The sequence below is a fragment of the Natator depressus genome, chromosome 2 (genome assembly GCF_965152275.1).
Source record: "Natator depressus isolate rNatDep1 chromosome 2, rNatDep2.hap1, whole genome shotgun sequence".
In the NCBI taxonomy this organism is placed as follows: Eukaryota; Metazoa; Chordata; order Testudines; family Cheloniidae; genus Natator; species Natator depressus.
Window position 1 is genome coordinate 242209995 of NC_134235.1, and position 24596 is coordinate 242234590.

A 24596-nucleotide genomic window follows, 5' to 3' on the forward strand; every position below is an offset into this window, starting at 1 on the left:
GTTTAAGTGAGATCATCTTAAGTTTTGAAGCACTATCTTGTCATTCCATTATATATGCTCATTCATCCCATTTTGAGGCCATTCCCTACCAGTTCAGTCTGCTTGTCCCTCAGCTTGCTTAATCAGCACTCCTAGAAATGTGCCTTCTGGGGAAACTCAGCCCAGGAACTGGACAGCTCAACAAAAGGAGATCTGTCGCTGTTAATTGCCCTTAGCGTGTGGAGAAACTTCCCAGAATGATATTCAGAGAAGAACACACACATACACCCCCGCTTTCAGAGCTAATTATGGAATGGGAAGGGCACACACACAATCTAAAACTGCAGCTGACTCAACCTCATTTTGGTAATCAGAAAATCTCAAGTCAATAGAGTAGAATTTCGTATCTAGTAATTCTTCTCTGTGATATAATCCCATCAGGTACACTCTGCCATGTACCTAACAAACAGAGTACCCATAGAAGGACAGAGTTTTGACACCCTCTATAGGATTAATGCCTCCCCTCTTCTCAGGCTACACCTACACTACAGCCAGGATCGACGCTCTGAGATTGATCCACCAGCGGTCAATTTAGTCGGTCTAGTGAACACCCGCCAAATTAACAGCAGATCGCTCTCCAGTCGACCCCGTACTCTACCCCCAACAAGAAGAGTAAGGTAAGTCGACAGGAGAGTTTTTCCCATTGACCCCCCCCATGGTGTAGACCCCACGGTAACACGAACTAAGGTACACTGACTCCAACTACATTATTCATGTAGCTGGAGTTGCGTAGCATAGGTTGACTTACCATGGTAGTGTAGACACAGCCTCAGAGATTCAACTGAGCTGTAACTTAAATCAAAATAGAACTTAACAAAAACAGCCCCACAGAACTAAAACAGATCTGACAAGGCCAAGGTGGGTATCTACATCAGTAGAAGTGAACCACAGAAAAGAGTTACCACACAAGAAATTCTCCTTTCAATGACTTGGTTCTATGATCAGTATAGACTGATATCATCCTTCAGTCAACAGTCAGAAAGGAGTTACCACACAAGAAATACAGACTGATATCTGTATTTCTTTGCAAGATGCAGACTGATATCATCTGAGCAACATATCCCCAACCAAAAGGCAGAGAAACACAGAGAGGGAAATCAACATGCTAGGTGCTATACAGAGCCATCAGGGTAGTAGGATTAAGAGAACCCAATTCTGCCTCCCGTCATTAAAAATTCAACAAAAAAAGACAGATTCAACTAACAAACTGGTGGAACTGGAAAGGAACTTTACTGAAACCATAGGCTTCCAACGCTCACTGCCTGGGGCAGTCCACAACAGCCCTAGCCAAATTAACTTTATATCGAAGTGAGGAGAGGCCTCCTACCTTGTTGTCCTCTGCAAACATTGGGCCATTGAACCCTTTTCAGGATCTTCAACTAGGATGATGGAGTTTTGCGATTTTCCATATTCAATGGAATGGTGGAGGTAAATATTAATAGCCCTCTACATAGCAAAGAAAAGCATAGCTTCTCTATCTGCACCCTAGCACTCTGGGCAATGGCGCAGCTTCACAGATAAAGGAAAGGGTACAGAGAAAGGCAACAAAAATGATTAACGGTACGGAACAGCTTCCATATGAGGAAAGATTAAAAAGACTGGACTATTCAACTTGGAAAAGAGATGACTAAGGGGGGATATGATAAAATCATGAATGGTGTGGAGAAAGTGAACAGAGAACTGTTACCTACCCCTTCACATAACATAAGAACCAGGGATCACCCAATGAAATTAATAGACAGAAGTTTTAAAACAAACATAAGAACAGCCATACTGGGTCAGACCAATGATCCATCTAGTCCAGTATCCTGTCTTCCAACAGTGGCCAATGCCAGACGCTTCAGAGGGAATGAACAGAATAGGTAATCATCAAGTGATCCACCCGTCACGCATTCTCAGCTTCTGGCAAACAGAAGCTAGAGACACTTCAGAGCACGGTTTTGCATTCCTGCTCATCCTGGAAAATAGCCATTGATGGACCTATCCTTCATGAACTTATCTTGTTATTTTTGGACCCTGTTATAGTCTTGGCCTTCACAATATCCTCTGGCAAAGAGTTCCATAGGCTGACTGTGCATTGTGTGAAGAAATACTTCCCTTTGTTTGTTATAAACCTGCTGCCTAATAATTATGTGTTATGAGGAGTAAATAACACTTCCTTATTTACTTTCTCCACACCAGTCATGATTTCATAGACCTCTATCATATCCCCCCTTACTCGTCTCTTTTCCAAGCTGAAACGTCCCACTTTTATTAATCTCTCCTCATATGGAAGCTGTTCCATACCCCTAATCATTTTGTTGCCCTTTTCTGTACCATTTCCAATTCCAATATTTTTTTTTTGAGATAGGGCGAACATATTTGCATGCAGTATTCAAGATGTGGGCATACTATGGATTTATATAGACACAATATGATATTTTCTGTCTTATTATCTATCCCTTTCCTAACGATTACCAACATTCTGTTAGCTTTTTTGACTGCCACTGCACATTGAGCTGGAAGTACATAAGTACTTCATGCAACTCACAGTTAACCTGTAGAATTCATTATGGGGGGAAGCTGTGAAGGCAAAAAACTACAACTGGATTAAAAAAAATTAAATAAGCTCATGGAGGATAAGTCCATCAATAGCTATTAGCCAAGGTGGTCAGAGATGCAACCCCTCTGCGTGTCCCTAAGCCTCTGACTGCAGATGGTAGGACTTGATGACAGTGAATGGATCACTTGGTAATTTCCCTATTCTGTTCATTCCCTCTGAAGCATCTGGCATTGGCCACTGTTGGAAGACAGGATACTGGACTAGATGAACCATTATGGCTGTTCTTATGGGACGGAGATTAGGGTAAGGCCCACAGCTATTGGGTTTGAAGCAGGAATTAATGCAGGGCAGTCCTATGGGCTACGTTATGCATGAGGCCAGACTAGATGATCAGTTATGGCCTTAAAAATACATCAGTCTACTTTATTAGAGAAATACAAGGAAAGACCAGTGAGAGAGCAGCCAGCTCCACTATTTCACAGGCCGGGAGATTCCTTCCAAAGGACCACCACCTTCCAGGATGTTAGGGGAAGGATGACAGAGTTGAAAAGCTCAAAGGAAGTAAATTGTGTGAGCCCAACACTAATTTTGGCTCCAGTGTGGGAAAGTAGAACTGGCCTGGGGAAAAACAGACAGCAGCTTCAGAAAACCAAGACACCAAGAGAGAAGCACAGAGCACATGATGTCAGTATCAGCGCGCTGGTAGGCCAGGCCTGTATCACACCATCCCTTGAAAAAGCTCAGAATAAAGGGAAAGAAACATTCTTAGCCTGCTCACCGCATCTGAGCTTGATGTAGAGAAGATTGCCCACAGCCTCTTTTCTTCTGGGCAACAGCAAGATGTAGACAACCTGGTGTAAAAGACCAAGCTCCTAGAACATCACTTGGTCAGGAGCCACAATGATAGACTGAGTTGATCTGGGAGAGGTGAAGGTTTCTTGTGACACAAGGCAGGAGAAAAAGGTTAGAAGGACTGATGATTCTAAAGTCACCAGTTACAAATCCACAAAACTACACCCTTCATGGCCAGTTGAGCAGATGTGCTTTGTCTTGCAAAGGAACCTCAGACTGGTAGAGAGGGAGTGATGTAGGGGAACACACATACTAGGATGAAACTCCATTAACTGGAGATGTTGCCCTGTGCTACTGTCCTTGGGTCTTGGACTACGCAACGTAAGTTCGTTGTTTTCTGGGTTTTCCTGACCAAAATACATCTCTGGTTGCCAGGACCAAATCTCTAGATCAGAGATGGAAGAGGCAAGCCTTTTCCCTTAGAGTCCATTCACTGGGATGCATTTTGGCTGAGTCAATAGGCTGCTGGATTCAGCTATTTCAGTATTTGTGGGGTGCTGAGGGGAAAAGAACAGTTGTAGGGCCTCCTGTACCTATTTTACTCTTTGAGCATTATAATCAGTTGACTTAGGCGACTACTGCTATGTTTTCAATATAAAGGAAAATATGATAATGAAAACAAAACTGATGTAAGACTACCAGAGCCATTTTCACCATTTGAAACTCTAGGGCACTGATGCCTTTGACAATTTCATCTGTTTTGTTGTCCAGTGTTCCTGCTCAGAAACTCAGTGATCAGTTACCTTCCTCCAGGACGTGACTTCCTATTTCTCGAGATATAAACAGAAGCCCTAGAACTGGCTATTCCTTGCACAATGAAGTACGCTGTCCTGCCTTTGACTTAGTATCTGATACTGGTTGTGCCTATGCTTGTGTGACATTTGAGTCAGTCCATCTGAACATTATAGCCCTATGATGTTAAGTCTTTGTCTGGTTAAAAATAGTCTTTGGTTATCCCTGGAATATAACTCCACTGATTCAAAATCCTCCCAGCTGGGGGAAAACGAACTGGCACAAGTCCTGACTCTCTGAACCTTTTCTCAGGAAGGAATGACATTTTGGAAGCTGACGACTTGCCTAATCAGGTAGTTCTTCTGGAGAGACACTCTGGGGGGAGTCTTGAGGTCCTGGCTCAAGCACTAAAGTCATATCTACGTTTGAACATCCCAGTATTTTGAAACATGGACAATAAAAACAAGGAGAACAGTGTGTGGCCTGCTCCAACCAACAGTCTGGAAGTTCTACTGGCAGCTGCTACAGGATGCAGGCCCATGTCGACAAGGAAAAGAAATGCCCAGATTTTTTATTATTATTTTTGAAGGTCAGGGGAGGGGCTGAGTATGACTTAGTCTAGCTTCTGCAGAAATGCAGTGTAGGCACACGTGAGCTGGGCTTATCATGTCTTCTTCCTTGTGCTTCCCCATGATTTTCATCGGTGAGGGGCTTCATCCTATGCATTCCCCTAAGAGTCTTCAGATATCATACGCCCCTCAGTTTCCTTCCCCTGAATATTCCCCTGAGTGCACGAGGAGGTGTGGTTAAACACCATAGAGGTCTATGGGTGATTCAGCTGCAGGCACGGGAGCAATGACTGCCTCTCTGTAGAGGGTCTCAGAATAAATACAGATGGGGAAAAAAGACTCATTGAGAGACACCTTGAAGGTGCTGCTGCCAGTGAAGAGTGCAGGCCTTTTTTTGCTGGCTCCATGGCTAGCTTTCCAAGCTAAGGGAAATTTAAAAAAACAAAAAAACTAAAAAACTGAGGTATTGTAAAAAATAAATTAAATAAATCAGTATAGGCCCAAGTGCACACACAGCCCAAGTAAAAGAAGAGCCTCAAAGTGGGTTCAGCTAAAAAGAATAAGCAGCATGTGATCCTGCCAGCAGAACTAGCAGTCTGCTTTGTTCTGGCTTAATTCTTCAGAAGCAGGAAGTAAAGTGAATCTATGCAGAGACAAGGCAGGAAGGAGCTGACTCAGGAGCGTGCCAGTGTTCTGTGCTCTCACTAGTTTTCACACATCTGACTGATAAGTGCAGGAGTGACTACTCATCAGTTTGCACGCCTGGCAACTAAGTTACAGAACTATAAGTGACACAGCAGTGTATGTTAAACCTATTACAGTTTACCTAATTAGAGGTCAGCGTAATGAACAAGATAGCTTTATAACACAATCAATTGTACTGGTGAAAACATTTGGAGCCAGAACACTAACGTTAGAGCTAGTTTAATAGTCCAAACAGGCAAATAATAGTGCAGAGGTCTACAGAGCTTGTATCTATGCTGCATGCAATTTATGAAACGTATATACTTTAATACTGATGAAATTGAGGATTTAATTGTATTTAGTTTTGCAGGTCACCATAAATAAAATCAATTGTTAGGGTAAAGCTTTAAAGTGTGTGTTCTTGAAATATCAGTATTTGTAATAGGCCAGATTCAACCAACCTTACACTGAATAGCACACCTCACTACTCAAGATGCATTTAGTGAACTTTATAATAATTGTATAAATACAAGTTGCCTAAATCTCAAATGTGCTCACTACCCACAAATTTCAATGAAGCCAACTGGAGCTGTGGGTGCGCAGCATTTCTGATAGTCATTTATATTTAAGTATATGAATATGAAATTAGGTACCTAACTTTAGGCCACCTAATTTGAAAATGATAGTGCAAAAGAACTATTTTTTAAAGGACTTCATACTTATTTATAGAAATAAAGTATTTTTCTAAATCCTGAATGTTGTCAAAGTACTTTCTCACCAATGCTACTGAATATGAAAAGTAATTCAGACCACAGGTTATTTGAAAAACATTGTTTATAACAAGAATTATCTAATATAATGTAATACAACTTTATTCTGTACAGTATCTTTCTTACCAATTGCATCCCACAACACTTTACTGAGAGGGATAACATAATTACCAAGGTAAATCATAAATAGTAGTAGAGGGAAAGAGAAACATAGAGTTATAGGCAAGGGAGAAAAAGATATATTTTCTGTTTAGATTTGATATGAAATGAAGTTCTTCACATAAATCTTGACGATATTAATTTTGAAACTAGAACAAGTATTGGTTACAAAATCAAATCTTAGAGAAACACTAGAACTACCTCTTCTGATATCATACATTTTACTAAAAATAACTGGATACATAATTGTCTCTCTGAACTCTGTAAATGTAGGAACCATAAGAGATTAGTAAATAACCATAAATTGCTAGTGCGGATTCCTAATAGCTTGAGAGAAATAGAGAAAAACACTTGATTAAGTCTTATGAGCCCAATTAGTTGTGAGGGAAATATAAAGGTGCTGCAAAAGACCTTAGAAAATCTAGAGAGAACACGTATCTGTACAGAAGTACTTCTCAACCTGCTGTGTGTCTATGAGAGTCAATATTTTATTCTAGTGATTTAAATATGCATGATTTTTTTCTTTTCTCTCAAGTAGACATCTAACTATTCCCATATACATCATTGTGTGTTAAAACCATCTCAGGATTATTTTGTAAGACTTCTGAAACAATAATTCCTCAACCTCAAAGTTACGAAAGGTACAAATATTATTTATATCATTTAATGTAAATTTAAATCTAAGTATAAATTCACAAACATCCAATTCTATCAAGGAGAGCTGATATTTTCCCTAAAGTATGAGTGAATTTAGGGCTAATGACAATGAGGGAATAAAAGCACTAGCTCGAGACAAATATAATACAAGCAGATCCTATGCAACAACCCCCACTGCTTTGCCAATGAATCTCAAACCTGACCTGCAACAGTTTACTGTTCCAGTCCTAGATTTCTCTTCAGTAAGCAGTGCCAATGCTGCCAAATTATGTGGTGGTTTTGAAATGTACACATGTAGGGACTAAAATGGGGCCAAACTTATTTTCGCTTGTGATTTTAGTTAGTACCTGAACTGCGATCTCCAGAGGTGAAAGCCTAGTGCATTGTAACCCATTGTAATTCCTTTTTTCAGGTTACCCCAATTCCAAAACTGATGGAAGCTAAAGGGGTGAGAAAAAACTGAGGAAGGAAAAGCACAAATATCATTCTTGCTGCACACACAAATGTGGACAATAAGTCAAAGCTCTGCTATCATGACAGAAGCCATTCCCAGCTACTGTTTAGAGCATCATCAATCCCAGTGATACTTATCTATATAACTGACAGATTAGGGTCAAACTATCCTAATGTCAGGACTAGACACGACATATTTTTGGATAACAAAGTGATATTTATGAAATACTATGTCAGTGTAGGACTTCCAGACCATTCCTATTAACATTTATAATTTTCACAAGTTAGCACTTGTCTATGTTATAATTTAGTCCATAACAGAGGGGTGTGAATTTTATTAAGCACTAGAGTGTTGTGCACTAACTGGTCCATGAGAACTCTGCTGGCATGCACTAAAAGTGCATATTTATGTAGTTCCATTTCAAACAGTACTACGTTAATGCACACTAGGGAACTTTTAATGCGTGCCAGCAGGGTCCACATGGGCAAACTACTGTGTGACACACAAACTGCAGATTAAAATTTACACCCCCCTCTGGTATGGACTAAAGCACCATGGGGACAAACCCATAGTTATGAAATATCAAGCACCAAATCCTCAACTTGTGTAAGATGTTGTAGCTCAGCTGAAGTCAAGGGGCCTCTGACAATTTAAACCAGCTGAGGATCTTCTCCAATTGTTATATTTTACATTTAAATAAAAGTTTTACTATCCTTAAGGAAAACAGTCTAACCAAAACCCCAACGCACTGAACTGTATATACAGATGAGATGTGACATCCATTCGATCATGTTTTTTAACACTATTTTAAAAAGGTGATTACTGTATAATCGTTATTACTAATTCCCCAGAACTTGGTACAATGCTATTTATTGTTACCCTTTGCTCACAGACTTTTAGCTAGTTTCAATCCCGGGTATAGTGCTTATATCCAATAAATTTGAATTAAATATCCAAATAAGCTACAGTTCCTTGTTAAATCACTACATGCTTTATTAAAACATAGACAGAACAGCTATTGAATTCCCTTCATCTTCTGATTTTTTAAAATTTATATATTTTTAAAAAGCCATCAAGATTGTCTATCATGATAGACAAGCTTGGGAGGTGATGGAATCACCATCCTTAGAGGTTTTTAAGGCCTGGCTTGACAAAGCCTTGGCTGGCATGATTTATTTGGTGTTAGTCCTGCTTTGAGCAGGGGATTGGACTAGATGACCTCCTGAGGTCTCTTCCAACCCTAACCTTCTATGATTCTATGATATTGTCCCTCGCAGATGCATGCTGTTCACACTTCGCTTTTCTGTTATTTAAGCATTTATATTGTACTCTAATTACTAACATATTTTATCCCTTAATTTTCCTCCCATTTGAAGTTGAATTTAGGTTTTTGTTTCCTGATACCTCCTCCAATTGTCAATGACTTTTCAAAAAGAATTGCCAGAAGTTCAGTAAGTTAATTAGCTAATTCCCTAAAGGCCCTGATTTGTGTACGCATATTTTCCAAGTGATTCTTTCCCTCCATTTTACAGCAATAAATGACAGTTTTCAATTACTTTCTAATTGTACATTTTCTTTTTATTTTTCCTCATCAATTTTAAAGAGCAGTTCAACAGAATCATACTTGATTTAGTCCTTTAATTAATGGGCCTCTTTTCTCTATAGAGCTTCCCAATACATATTAAAAAGTCCTTTCCTTCCCTCTCCTCCCCCCACCGCATTTTCCTTGCAAGTCTTGGCTAGTTCTGAAGATTCTACTTTGGTTCTCTCATGTTCCAACTTCCAATTCTTCCATCTTCAGATATTTGAAGAATTCCTTATAAAACCACACTGACTTTTTCTTGCTTTCTATATTTTATATTTCAGTGGAATTGTAATCTCTTACATCTTAATTATGATGTCTGCTAGTATGCCAGTTTTTTCCACATTCATGGATTTTCATACTTCCATGTGAGATGGTTTCTTAATTCCCCAAGGTGTATTTTCTAAGATCCAGTACCATTTGTATTTTTGTTTTCCATGAATCCACTTTTGAGTTAGTGTAGCTCATTATCATTAACACTTAGCCCCCTTTTCATATTCTCAATCAGTTCCTTTCTGTTGGTAAAAAGTAGATTCAGGATGGTGTCTCCACATTCCAGATCATGAGTGTAATGGGGTGTACCTGGCTCCTCATGGTCTCCTCCTGAAGGCTCTACAGTCCTACTATGCCCGGCTGCAGGAAGGAGCAGTGGAGGTGGGTCCTCCAGGCTTGCCTAGATGGGGCCTCATGAAAGCAGCCAATCAGAGTTCAGCAGGCTCAGATAAAAGGAGCTGCAGGTCAGTTCTAGGGGAGGGGAGCTCTTCTCTTCTCACAGTAGCTTGAGTGGCTGCACTTACTTAAGATGGGAGATAGTTCTGTTGGACATTTGGTCCCCTGGAAGGGATCCATTTTTGACTGTGTGCCTTGAGCCACTGGAGACCTGCCCAGCGAAGATGGCAACCTACAGGGGACCAGGAGTGGGGAAAAGATTGCAGTACCATACTCAGCTGCTAGGAGGCACTCGAAGTGAGTGCCCCCCTGTTACAATGAGTATGTCTTCTTTCTAACTTAGGAATTTTTTTCATGGTCCATATTTCTCAACTAGTGCATTACTGAGTACACTGTTTTGAGAGTAACAGATATTCACATAAACTGATCCTTTATTTTCTGTGTCCTTTTCCAAGAATATTTCACACCACTGTGACTCTCAGAATTATTGTATTGTCTAGTCTTGTAAATATTTGTAATGTGCAAAGTCACCCCTCTAACAAATCCCATAGAGTTAACGTTGTCAACAGTGTTAACATCCTACTTGTGAGAATCACACCCTCCCAAGTTCTAGTTGTGCACACCAAGTCATATTATCCATCACTTAGCATCACTTGTAACTCACTTCGCTTATTAGCCACTTTTGCATTTGCACACAGACACCAGTGTACACTTATTAAGCAACAGCTCCACTATTATTTTACTTGCATAAATGAGCCTTGAACCAAGGAAGCTGTTATCACCTAAGCCATTCAGTTCTCATCACAGAGAGAGCATTCTAATATTTCTTAAGGCTTTGGGATTCATGTCTATAGAACATACTTTGTCATTCATCTCATTAGTCTCCAGCATCACTTTTCTTCTTCCTTCACTAGCGCTTTGCACTGGAAGGATCTTTAAGACATCTATCTGTGTGTGTGTGTCCTGTTTTGAGTTCTCTTCTCAAGACTATAAAGTTGATAGAATCGAGGACAAATTTCCCTTCAGTCTTGTGTTGCCAGTAATCATCTGGACTGATATTTTAACATTCGCAAACTTTTTCATGCAACCCTTTACCTTTGACACATCCGTTGCCTTGGCACCAAGAGGCAACACACCATCCATACTCTTTCTGGATTACAAAAAAGCCCAGGCCATGGTCTTCTCCATTAAGCTATTAAGATTGCTTGACTCTTCTTCTTATTCTCTGATAACTCACCTTCAGTGGCTTTCTTGTGCTCACTGAGTGGGTTACCAACTGTACCCTGTTTCTTTTTAGCCTGACCATCCTCCAATTTGTTAACAGCAGAATCTCTATTGCTGGTTTCTACACTAAATGGCCCTGACTGGTTTCCATTCCTTTTAGCCAAATGTTTCCATCATCCTTCCTCCACATCAATAATTTGGCATGGTGTGTCTCTAGATAGCACCCTCATGACTTCTCTAATTCAGCGTCCCATATTTCTGACAGTCATCTTGTGCTGAATGGAAGCCAGTTTGCACTTCATAAACATATAGAGTATTTGGTTATATTCCCGACCTTGTCACTGAGTTATTATGTGGCCTGGCGTAAGTCACTTGACATCTCTCTAAATGTGTATAGTGATACCTACTTATGTATTAGAGATGTTCTGAGGCTTGATTAAGTAATGCTTGTAAAACCCTGAGACTCTCCAATTGAAATGAGCTGGAAAAGTCAAATTCCCCATGTATATGGTCTTCTCCATCAGGCTAACCTGGCTCCTTTGGTAGAATTTTCATGTCCCAGTAGATGCTTCTTATTTTAATGATGCATTTCTCTGTTAAAACTTATAGGAACTAGGCACAGTACTATCACTCCCTCAGGATTTCATCTATTTGCTTTCATCTTATTTGTTGTTTACTACATTCTCTGGCTTTATAACCCTAGAGATGCTTTCCAACGCCTAACACAGAACTTCCAAACCATGTCAATAAAACAGATCACCAACCTGTAGTTATGCACCTTTTAAAAGTTATTCATATAGATATCTTTTCAGTATATGCTGTGTATGTGTAGATCTAAAAATTCTGGTAATAAAGCGAAACCAGGGCACACAAAACCCCAATCTTTGATTGCACTGATTGGCCCATCTTATTCAAAAGACCTATATTAATGTTGTGGGGGTTTGTTTCCTCTCACACCCCAAATTATAAGCTCTACAGGGCAGAGCTCTAATACATTTTGGGTGCTACCACAAAATACATAATAGTAACATTAGCAGCAAACAACATTCTAGTTCAGTGGTTCTCAACCCACGGCTCACTTGCGGCCCAATCACACAGCTGCTGCCCATGTGACTTCCTCAAGGCCAAACAGGTACATATTGTGTGGATGTGGCCCACATAATTTGGTTCCTGTATGGTAATATAATCTCAGTGAGGTCAGGGGCTTTTTTAAATAAAAAGGTTATCCTCTCAGTTCCAAAATAATTCAGCTTTTATAACACTATTTATAAATATTTTTATTCTCATTTTCTGCTTCACTTTCTATAGCTAGTATTTCCCCTCTGATCACAGGCTAATGAATAAGCAGAAGTCTACCAATGTTGCTTCTATTTTGTCTATGGATTTATGATGAAGTGAACAAATATTGAATAGGCCCTTCGTCAGATTTAATACCTCAGTATTGGACTTAAAGACAGTCAGTTTTTAACATTTTTTGTTAATTTAACAATTAATGAAACAGTACTGAATGTAATCATTTCACAAGCTCTAACAAGGTTGACTATTGTGTTTTTTTCAAGGCTTACATAACTAACATTATCTCTTTGCCCCTTATCATCTTTCATTATAAAATGCAACTTACTTTGTAATACGGTCAATATTAGCAATTTGCTTCTGGTTCCGGATTATTTCAATAGCTGCCCAAAGATGCTGGATAGCTTTTGTATCTGCCTGTCGTCTTTTCGTTAAGCGTGCCATGACCTGTTTGCTTGTTTAGCTGCAGCTGATAAAAAAAGAAAAAAAATTATCATGAATTATGAAATGGATTACATGATTATCTTGCATAAAATAATTTTATCAGAGAAATGTTATGAATCTATAGCAATCCAATTTGTATATTGCAGTATGTTTTGTGTTCAGACAGCTCCAAGACCATAAACTGTGTGTCTAATACAAGTTTCATTGGCAGGTTCTTTTACATTAAAGATTCCAAAGAAACATGAAATTGAGTAGTGAAATGACTAAACCAACAGGAAATAGATGGAATTAGCAGTCTCAAACTGCTCATGAAAAATCAATTGGCTCATAATCAACCTCACTGGTCTCCTATCTACCTGAAAAGGGTAAAATTAACTCTGGCCCAGGGGTCTGTATGGGCCCCTTGCATTATTTTAAGCCTTTAACACAGGGGCTTAAATGGTGCTTGAGTGGAGTACAGAGCATTATTGAAAGCCTTCAGCAGCAGGGTGAGTTTTATCCAAAGTTAATATGACAACACCGTTTCTCCTTGTCCTTCTTGTGCATTTCCATCACTAATATGGATTTTAAAATCCCAACTCTCTGTTTAGAAACTAAAAGCATATTTTGAAAGATAGTGGACTAAAAAAATAATTGGAACAAGATATTTTCCACTATACACTAAAACCAACAGAAGCAGAGCACTTGCGATGCCATTTGCTCATCTAACCAACCATGAGCAGTAACATAACAAGCAGCTGGCTTTGTTTACAATTTTTCCAAAAGCTGCAGGCAATGAGGTACAGATAATCTAAAAATCGCCTACAGCACAGAATCCCCTTCTCAAAAAGATTAATGATGCATATTGACCACTAAATAACTTTCTTCCAGTGCCACTACTTATTGAATGAGAAATAACTGATTGATGGCTGCTACTAACAGATACATAATTTATTTTTGAGCTTAGTGTCCTAAAAATGAACTCAGTGATACATAACTAGAATACTTATAACTGGGAGACAAGAGTATCACCTTTAGCATCTCTAAAAGAATATATAAAATGCAAAAATTACCATAATATCAGTACAATGTTAAAGATGAGTATTCAGGCATAAAAATCACAAAATTCCAAAATTAAAGGGACCTGATAATTCTGTAACTTGTGATAGGGTTGCCAATTTTCTAATTGCACAAAACCAAACACCCATGCCCTGCCCCTTCTCTGAGGCCCCGCCCCCACACACTCCAGACCCCCTCCCGCTCTCCCCCACCCTCACTTACTTTCACTGGGCTGGGGCAGGGGGTTGGGATGCAGGAGAGGGTGAGGGCTCCAGCTGGGAGTGTGGGCTACAGGGTGGGGCCAGAAATGAGGGTTCAGGATGTGGGAGGGGGCTCCAGGCTGGGGGTTGTGGTGTTGGTGGGGGTGCAAGCTCCGGCTGGGGGTGTGGGCTATGGGGTGCGTCTGGGGATGAGGGATGCAAGAGGGGGCTCTGGGCTGGGGCTGAGGGGTTTGGAGTGCAGGAGGGGGCTCAGGTTTCGGGGCAGAGGTTTCAGGATGTGAGGTCTGGGAGCTAGTTTGGATGTGGGAGGGAGCTCAGTGCTGGGGCAGGGGGTTGGGGTGCAGGAGGGGTTGGGGTGTGTGGGTTTCAGCTGGGCAGCGCTTACCTCAAGCAACTCCCGGTCGGTGGCACAGCGGGGCTAAGGCAGGTTCCCGGAAGCGTCCAGCATGTCCAGCCCCTAGGCAAAGATGCAGCCAGGCAGCTCTGCACAGTGCATGCTGCCCGCGCCCACAGACACCGACCCCGCAGCTCACATTGACCGCGGTTCCCAGCCAATGGGCGCTGCGGAACCGGCGCTTGGGGCAGAGCCAGTGCGCAGAGCCTCCCTGTGCCTAGGGGCCACAGGGACATGTCGCCACTTCCGGGAGCTGCATGGAGCCAGTGCAGGCAGGGAGCCTGCCTTAGCTCTGCTGCGCCGCTGACCAGACTTTTAACGGCCCAGCCAGCAGTGCTGACCAGAGTTGCCAGGGTCCCTTTTTGACCAGGCATGCACATAACTCCCACTGAAGTGAATGAGACCTGTATGCATTTATCTGACAGGATAATCAGCCAGACCAGATTTCAAATCCAGTGTTAACTCAGCCACATTGTATATCCTGCACTGTACATGTAATAGCAAATATATATTAAGATTACAATGTGTTCCTGATTTCTCATCCTTATCTTGAAATTTTATACTTAGTATCTCCATTTTTAAAAAGTGTCTGTAAAGACAATATACATGCAACTAATTGCACAGCCATATCATTAAAGTATACTATAACTTTGGCTACCTAACATGCAAGGATTGTGAAAAAAAAAATTATTTTGTTTTTTCCCAGGGAAGAAAAAGAAAAAAAATCCATTGACTTTTTTCAAGATTTTCACTTCTTGTGCTTCGGTTTTGCTCTGAAATATTTTTATGATCATAACATATATTTGAAAGTTTTTGATACTGAAAATATATGAATGAAAACTATAACTTTTCTCAGATGATGAGAGCATTACGGTTCTTGTACTTATTAGGAAATACGAAGTATGTTATAGAACTCTCTAGGAGCCAAGAGAGGAAGTGGAATGGGTGAACTCATTGTAGGCTGTGTAGGGGGCATTATTAATGGATAGAATCAAATGTAAGTGGAACTGCTGAAGGGGCTTGGTTGACTAGAATCTAAAAACGGCTGGAAGGTGGCCAGGGCATTTAATATTTCTAAATAAAGCTAAGTCATATTATTTCTCATTCTGTCTTTAGTTTATGACCTTTTTTAATTTAAAAGAAGACATGGCAAAATGCAAAAGGCTTACAGAAAAGCAGACAAGGGGAGATTTACAAAGTGCAGTTAGACCAATTCCCAATTGTACTATTGACAGTCTCGCCCTAGAACATTTAGAGGGAAGAAGGTTGGAGGATAGAGGGGTCATCTTCCTTAGAAGGAAAAACAGAACTTATTTCATTCTGAATCCAGAAGAGGAGCAGGAAATATGAAAGAGGGGGTGTAAACTAAGATTGACAAAGGTCAACAAGAGCTTGCATTTACTGTGTTTCACAAAAGAAGAGGACATTTGAAATAAAAAGCAATAAGGTTATAAAAGAAAAAAAAGATTAACCTCTGGAATGTAATGCCATGGGGTAATAATTATTGAAAAACAGCTGAGTAAAATCCAAAACCAGATCAGACACATGAGAAAATAGTAACATCTGCAGTTACACTAGCTATGAAGAGAATTACAAGGAGTATTAATTGTTATGCTTCAGCATATAAACTGATTGCCAGCTGGGGTCAGGAAAAAAACTCCCTTCCTAGTGTGGTACTGAGTAATGGCAAGACTATTATACATTTTTTACTTCTCTCCAAAGCATCCACTGTAGATGCTCTCAGAGATAGAATATTTGAGTGGCTGGGCAAGTGGCCTGTCCATTATGGAATTTTATGTAAAATTTAGGGAAGAAAATCACTTCCTTCCTGACCCAGAGAATAATTCAAAGGAGTAGAATGATTTTTAAAGTTTACTGTGATGCTTCAAAAAAAGAGAAGGAGTACTTGTGGCACCTTAGAGAGGAACAAATTTGTCAGTCTCTAAGGTGTCACAAGTACTCCTTTTCTTTTTACGGATACAGACTACTAACACGGCTGCTACTCTGAAACCTATGATGCTTCAGCTGCTCTTTAATATTCTAAAAATATAACACATACATGTTATGGGCTACATGCTCACATGTGCCAGAGAAGCACTCAGCACAACTGAGGAGGGGCACTTAGGTGCTTTTGTGACACCTTTCTGTCCTTCTGATCCTGGGGGCTGCTGGATGCCAAACTGGCCCTCGTGTAAGTTAGAGCAACCTCAGAGGGAATCCACAGCTGTTGCATTAAACGTTGAGCTTTAATTCCCCTTTGCGCAGCTGGAGCAGCACAAAGGGGAGTCAAGAACAGCAAATTCTTGGTCCTGCATGTGTAAATCCATTTCCTCTTATGTTTGCAGGGAAGAAAAAAGTATGTGTGTGCATGAGAGAGAAAATGGCATCTTTAATAAACTCCCCGGAGCCATGCAGCTGCACCTCATGCAGCATGCACGGCAAGACTCCTGCCGTTTCTGAAGTGCTGCCCACCAGTGCTGCCAACCAGATGGATGGGGTACAAGGCTCCCCCGTACCCTTGCCACTTCTGGCATTGCTAGCCATGGTGTTGGTGTGGTTCAGAAGCTTCCTCCTCCCTCCAACTGCATCCTTGCCACTTGCTGGGAGGAAGGTTCCTCTTTCCTGGCTCCTTCTGGTGCCAACAGCAGTGGAAGGGGCAGAGTCACATCAGTGCTTCTTTTTCCCCAGGCCATTTGCAGCATCGCTGTCCAGGGAAAGGTAGCAAATAGGAGATTCCAGGATTCCTCCTTTTCCCAGCCTCCCTCCCTTTCTCTCTACTCCTGGCTCCCAAGTTTCCTCGATGTGTCTTGAAAGGTCTCCCTGTGTGGATCCTCACATTGCAAATTGCACAGGGAAGGGATGTTGTCCCTTATTTGTCTAGGAAATGGCATGCCAATAGATATAAGAAACAGAGTAAGTAGTAACTTACTACAAATAACTATCACACACTCACAAGGATTTCCTGTTCCAAACAGATTTAATAGCTTTGGCTTTTGTACCAAACTTTTCACCTTGCAACAAGTGAGATATGTTTAGTTTTCATATTTGGTGGTTTTGACTTGTTTTTGAGACAATATTCGTCTCTCCAGCCGCAACCCCCACCCAAAAGGATGACATTTCTCGGTTGAAATACAGAGAGTACATGGCCGCAACGCTTATTAAAAGTGCCAGAATAAATTCCTAACTTGTTAAAAAAATCGGCTAGGTAAATTTAGCAACATTTTTCAACTTTTAGCCCTATTAAAAGGAGAGGAGTACAGTGCCTTTTGCACTCCAGAAACGAAGATTACTGCACTTCTCCACGTAACACATCGCAACAGCCATTCTTCCTCAGCTGCTGATGTAAAACTAACCACAAGAGTCCACTCCCTAAATTACTGCAAAATTCTAAAAAGCCCTGCATGCTACTGCATAATCCCGTTTTCAGTTGAAGGTTCTGGTTGCTTATGGGGAAAAAATCTACACCCCAGTGTGCTGACCTATATAAAGGCTTCCTGCAATTAACATTTTTCAAAAATAAGGAATCTATAGAAAGGCTTGTGAGAAGTTCAAATATGCATTTAACATTCCAGATTTGTGTGTAAGTATATCTATTGGTATAATTTAAGTACTACTGAGGGCCAATTTATATCTGCTGGATTTTTAAAGAACACTAAGAAGTTAAAACTCCAGGGACCCTTTACAGCCGCAATACTTATGTGTGCATTTTCATGTAGGTGCCAAAAGGTGCTTCGAGTTCAGCTCTTTGATAATTACACTGATATCAACATTCTGGGAACAAAATAAAAGGCTGAGGTGTGTGAAGAAAGAGTTGGCAAAAATTATTGATGGCTTTCCATCACTATGTTTAGCCATCACACTCTATCAATATGGGTTTAGCAATATGGGTTCAACATCACGCCATCTTTGCTGTGTCATGCTAGTGAGCTTAACACGTGAAGTAGCTTCTCAGAATAAAGGTTGGCAAAACATGGGCAGGAAACACTATGGGCTTGTCTACTGGCACTTTACAACGCTGCAACTTTCTTGCTAAGAGGTGTGAAAAAACACCCCCCTGAGTGCTGCAAGTTGCAGCACTGGAACGTGCCTGTATAGACAGTGCCCCAGCGCTGGTAACTATGCCCCTCATGGTTCTTTTAGAGCACTGGGAGAGCTCTACACAAGCCGCAACTATACGAGCCGCAACTACACGAGCCACGGCAGCGCTTTAACGTTGCCAGTGTAGACAAGCCCTAAGAGATAACAGTCAGTGGGACTTGTTTTCTTCAGCTTTACATCCACTTGGGGGGGGGCCTGGAGAATCTGGGAAAACTCTCCCTTTATAGAGAAAGCATGGCAGATTGGCCTGGGGCTAAGAACTCCTGATCTCTAACACCTGGCTCCAATACTGACTCGCTATGGGGCCTTGGATAAATCATTCAGCGTCTCTCTTTTTTTTCTGTCTATAACATAGGATGCAATAAAACTTATTTACCTTCCTCGCAGGTATGTGAGGAGAATTAACTAACTAACATTTGTACAGTGTTTTGAAAATGATACACGAGTTAAGTGTTATCCTTACTACTTAACTATGAACTCTATGGATATACAGTAAAAAGACTCACTTTTATATAAAGACTCACTCTTCCCTTTGTGAATGAATGTACCCAAGTTTTCCATCTAGACTATACTTTAGATGGAAATTTGGTAATGTTATCAAGCTAAATAGATCACAGTGCAGAGTATGTAGCTCTCTGCTTCTTCATGGTGGCAATAGATTAATTTTGTGTCCCATATCAATGTTGCAAGTACAGGCAATAGTTGCCCTGGTCTAAAGAAACTCTGCTCCAGTTTCCAAAGCTTGCTGGCGTAATAGTACTGGATTTGTAAATTATAGCAGCAAGTCAACAACTTAATACAGTTGTGTATAATGATTTTTAAAGTATGTTGTAATAATATGCATAAAGCTGGGCAAAGCTTTCCAAATTTGTAGGGATCTATTCTTATATCCTATTTTAACCTGTTCAAAAGGAATTGTCTATTAAAGTCCCTGTTTACAAAGTCTGGAAGGTAATTTGGAAGGATTATTCCAGGAGTATATTTAAAAAGCTCTTTAAAGAGTTTTAAAGCTCTTCAAGTTATAGTTTACAGCTGACGCAGCTGCTAGAATTTAGCTTCTGTCACTAGTTACAGAGGATGGTTAAATCCTTTAGATACTTAAAAGTGAAGGGCAAGTTTTCCCTTTCTAAGAGAATAAGGAGAAAAAGTAGTAGTTTCTTGTTGTGTTCTTTTCCCCCTATTTTATTATACGAAAATCAGATTATTTAATTTTTAGAACAAGGGAGCCTGTTTGCTGAGATTTTTCTACCTTTGTGTATTCACTTTGGAACTGATCCAGAGTCCATTAAAGTCAACGCAACAAGTGTTTCTATTGACTTTCGCTGGCTTTGTAGCAAGCCCTTTGTCCCTTAAGTTGACATCCGTTGACAGCTCTCCCAGATCCTCCCACCGAAAAACAGAGCTGTGTAACAACTATGTTGCAATAGAGCAGTCCAACAACACAGTCTGCAGCTACTGTAAGTGGAAAGTCTTAAATATATTAAATCAAAAAGACTATACGAAGGCCACAAATTTAAATGAAAGAAAAAAAATCAGGAAATGCTAAAGTTACACTTCTCATAGGCAAGAGACTGCCCTGTCCCTTCCTCGAGGCCCCGCCCCCACTCACTTCACCCCCCCCACACCCATTGCTTGCTTTCCCCCATGCTCGCTTATTCGCTCATTTTCACCAGGCTGGGGCAGGGGGGCTTGGGTGCGGGCTCTGAAAGGGAGTTTGGGTGCGGGAAGGGGCTCAGGGCTGGGGCAGGGAGTTGGAGTGCAGGGGGGGGTACGAGCTCTGGGCTGGGGGGTGCAGGCTCCGGGGTGGGGCCAGAAATTAGAGGTTCAGGGTGCAGGAGGGGACTCCAGGCTGGAGCAGGGGGTTGGGGCGCAGGAGGGGTTGCAGGCTCCGGGAGGGAGTTTGGGTGTGGGAGGAGGTTCCAAGCTGGGGCAGGGGTTGGGGCACGGGAGGGAGCTCGGGGTGCAGGCTCCAGGCAGCACTTACCTCATGTGGCTCCCGGGAAGCGGCTGGCATTTCCCTCCAGCTCCTAGGGGGAGGGGCAACCCCAGGGGCTCTGCATGCTGCCCCCCCCCCCGGAGGCACCGCCCCTGCAGCTCCCATTGGCCGCAGTTCCTGGCCAATGAGGGCTGCGGAGTTGGTGCTCAGGGCAGGGCCAGGGGAAGTACGCGGAGCCCCCATGGCTGCCCGAGCTGGAGGGATATGCTGGCTGCTTCCTGGGAGCTACACGGAGCCTGGCAGGTAGCCCACCAGCGCCGCTGACCAGACTTTTAAAGGCCCAGTCAGCAGTGCTGACCAGAGTCGCCAGGGTCCCTTTTCGACCGGCTGTTTCGGTTGAAAACCAGACACCTGGCAACTCTATAATACCTAGGCTGTCACATGTGTACACAATGCATGAAAACCTTTTACTTCCCAATATCCATATAGTACACTGTATCCTGGAAAGGACACTTGTCAGCCTAATAATACTAAATACGACATATGCACAATGTAAGCAAGTTTATATTGCTATGAAAAGAATACTTTTTGTATTTCTGTAATTTTCTTTATTTTAGTTTTGCCATCTTAAATTTAGATGGAAGTTTCTGAATGAAGTATTACACAATTCGACAAAATACAGTACTCTGGTAGAAACACAAAAACCATTACGCAGAACTATGGAATTCTGTAGGTCTTTTTTCTGTAATTCCATTTTTTTTCAACTCCAGTATACAATTCTGTAGATACATGAACAAACCTAGCTACTGATAGCACGTCACAATTTGGCACTGAGGCACTGAGGCACAACCCGTACTGTCAAAAGCAATAATGTTACTAAACACCTCTAAGAACTTTATAGTTTTTTGTTTGTTTTTTTAAAAATCACTTTCATGCATGTGCAGTAATCACTTACATTGTTGTTCATTTCAAATTCACTTACTTCAAGCTTAACAGGCCACTATCCTTCACTGAGGTTTAGGCACACGATGCGTGAGGTTCTCAAGTTTGGACATTTTGAATGATTAAGCCACAAAAAGCTGCATGATTATTTTAAAAACAAACCTGGAACTCTTTCCTGTTTACCTAACTCCACCAGCTGAAGAGAAACAACCTCAGCAAGAGACAGCTCATCAGAACTAACTCCAGGGCTATTTAGATTTTATAGAAGGCTCCCTACCACATATAGAAGACACTTATGCACCACTACACTTATATTAACAGTGGCAACAAAAGGAAGATGCCTCCTTGGTAAATACGTACTTCCCGTTCATCTTCTTGGCTGTAGTTAGTGCAAATGATTCCTACTGATTCTGCAATTTTCTCTTAAAAACAAAACAAAACAAAAAACCCAACTGGCTGGTACAGAGGCATTGGAAAATAAAAGGAAGAAAATATAAATATGAACACTAGATTTTCCTCCAAAATGTTGCTAAATAAACTCTCTTCCTTCTTAATAATCATTTTCCTCTCTGTCCCAGAAGACAAGTGGCTTGTCTGTTCTGTAACATACATACTGTGAACTCTTCAGGGAGGAGACCTCCTTTTCGTTCTGTTTGTACAGCATCTGGCACAATGGAGTCCTGGTCAATGACTGGGGTGCCTACGTGCTACCTCAATAACACACAGTGAAATAAACTTTGCTTCTAGACCAGGCAAATAAGCTACAGAGGGAACTTGAACAATCTTAACTCTTTGGTTAGTATAATTGATACAAAAGGTTTTTCTCGAATAGATAATGTGCTAACATATACAAAAGTGAAATAAATCTCTCTCTCTTCATGCGGATAGAACTGTGGACACATCATTCCACAAAAAGCCAGGGCTACACAACACAAACAACGATGTGCATTTTTAATTCAAAGTTTCAGGAACGTATGCAAAAAAACGAGGTACTCTCCAATAATAATAAAGGTAAGTCACTTGGCATGATGATTTAAGGTGTGTGAGAGAACCAGAAGTTGATGACATTTTGCAGATTGAACTTAGCTTTCAGTTTATTTTTTTTCTTTTCGTCTCGTTCTCTAGAATATACATAATTGACTGTACCTTTCAACTGTAAATTATAATTGTGCTCCTAGCAATGGGACTTATGTCTCAGATATTTGTTAGAACTATTATTCCTCTACCAGGCTTCGTATTTTATTGAGGAGAGGCAGTTGAATCAGTTTCTGTGGCCTCTCTATAAAACCAAAGACTACCTGAACATGTTCTAATATTTGTGTTTGCACAGATGTTCTTTTGATTTTTCACTCTATTTATTAATGCAAACAGAACCTATGGAACTTTTTTAAGGAAAAACTGTTCCATGTACATTGGTCAAACTGGACAGTCTCTACGTAAAAGAATAAATGGACACAAATCAGATGTCAAGAATTATAACATTCATAAACCAGTCGGAGAACACTTCAGTCTCTCTGGTCACGCAATCACAGACATGAAGGTCGCTATCTTACAACAAAAAAACTTTAAATCCAGACTCCAGCGAGAAACTGCTGAATTGGAATTCATTTGCAAATTGGATACTATTAATTTAGGCTTAAATAGAGACTGGGAGTGGCTAAGTCATTATGCAAGGTAGCCTATTTCCCCTTGTTTTTTCCTACCCCCCCCCCCCGACGTTCTGGTTAAACTTGGATTTATGCTGGAAATGGCCCACCTTGATTGTCATGCACATTGTGGGGAGAATGGTCAGTTTGGATGAGCTATTGCCAGCAGGAGAGTGAGTTTGTGTGTGTGTGGGGGGGGGGGGGTGAGAAAACCTGGATTTGTGCTGGAAATGGCCCACCTTGATTATCATGCACATTGTAGGGAGAGTGGTCACTTTGGATAATCTATTACCAGCGGGAGAGTGAGTTTGTGTGTGTGTGTTTTTTTTGGAAAAGTGTGGGGGGGTGAGAACCTGTATTTGTGCTGGAAATGGCCCACCTTGATTTTCATGCACGTTGTAAGGAGAGTGGTCACTTTGGATAGGCTATTACCAGCAGGAGAGTGAGTTTGTGTGTGTGGTTTTTGGAGGGGGGTGAGGGGGTGAGAGAACCTGGATTTGTGCAGGAAATGGCCCACCTTGATTATCATACACATTGTGAAGAGAGTGGTCACTTTGGATGGGCTATTACCAGCAGGAGAGTGAGTTTGTGTGTGGGGGAGCGGAGGGTGAGAAAACCTGGATTTGTGCTGGACATGGCCCAACTTGATGATCACTTTAGATAAGCTATTACCAGCAGGAGAGTGGGGTGGGAGGAGGTATTGTTTCATGGTCTCTGTGTATATAATGTCTTCTGCAGTTTCCACAGTATGCATCCGATGAAGTGAGCTGTAGCTCACGAAAGCTCATGCTCAAATAAATTGGTTAGTCTCTAAGGTGCCACAAGTACTCCTTTTCTTTTTGCGAATACAGACTAACACGGCTGTTACTCTGAAACCTGTTCACATATCGAGTCATTTGAAAGTCAGGTATCTGTCAGGCAGCCAATGGGTACCCTCCTCCAGAAGTCATGCCTTGAGGCATAAGCTGGGGACGGGATGGGGAGAGGGCTATCTTTTATCAGCATTTAACCCGTTATTTTTCCAAGCACATGGAGTGTTACTCCTGAAAGAGAAAAAAAAAAGAGGAGACCTTGTGGCACCTTAGAGACTAACTAATTTATTTGGGCATAAGCTTTTGTGGCTAAAACCCATTTCATCAGATGCATGGAGTGAAAAATACAGTAAGCAATATATATATTACAGCACATGAAAAGATGGGAGTTGCCTTACCAAGTGGGGGGTCAGTGCTAACGAGGCCAATTCAACCAAGGTGGAAGTGGCCTATTCTCAACAGGTCACCTACAAAGGCCCAACAAAGAAAGTAACAGAACTCCACTAGCCGTCACCGACAGCTCCCAACTAAAACCTCTCCAGCGCATCATCAAGGATCTATAATCTATCCTGAAGGACGATCCCTCACTCTCACAGACATTGGGAGACAGGCCAGTCCTCGCTTACAGACAGCCCCCCAACCTGAAGTGTCTCCTACTGGTTTTTGAATGTTACAATTCTTGATGTCTGATTTGTGTCCATTTATTCTTTTGCGTAGAGACTGTCCGGTTTGGCCAATGGGCCACTTCCACCTTGATTGAATTGGCTTCGTTAGCACTGACCCCCCACTTGGTAAGGCAACTCCCATCTTTTCATGTGCTGTAATATATATACTGCTTA

General features: G+C 41.3%; 1 protein-coding gene across 4 annotated transcripts in view; it reads right to left on the reverse strand.

Moving 5' to 3' along the window:
• ZMYND11 (zinc finger MYND-type containing 11) overlaps positions 1-24596 on the reverse strand; it is a 160477-nt gene that overhangs the window by 67634 nt on the left and 68247 nt on the right. For all 4 annotated transcript variants that reach the window (XM_074946257.1, XM_074946253.1, XM_074946254.1 and 1 more), the window contains exon 2: positions 12555-12695. In XM_074946257.1, coding sequence (XP_074802358.1) covers positions 12555-12670 — 116 coding nt within the window. In that variant the 5' untranslated portion in view covers positions 12671-12695. The remainder of the gene's footprint in view (positions 1-12554; positions 12696-24596) is intronic.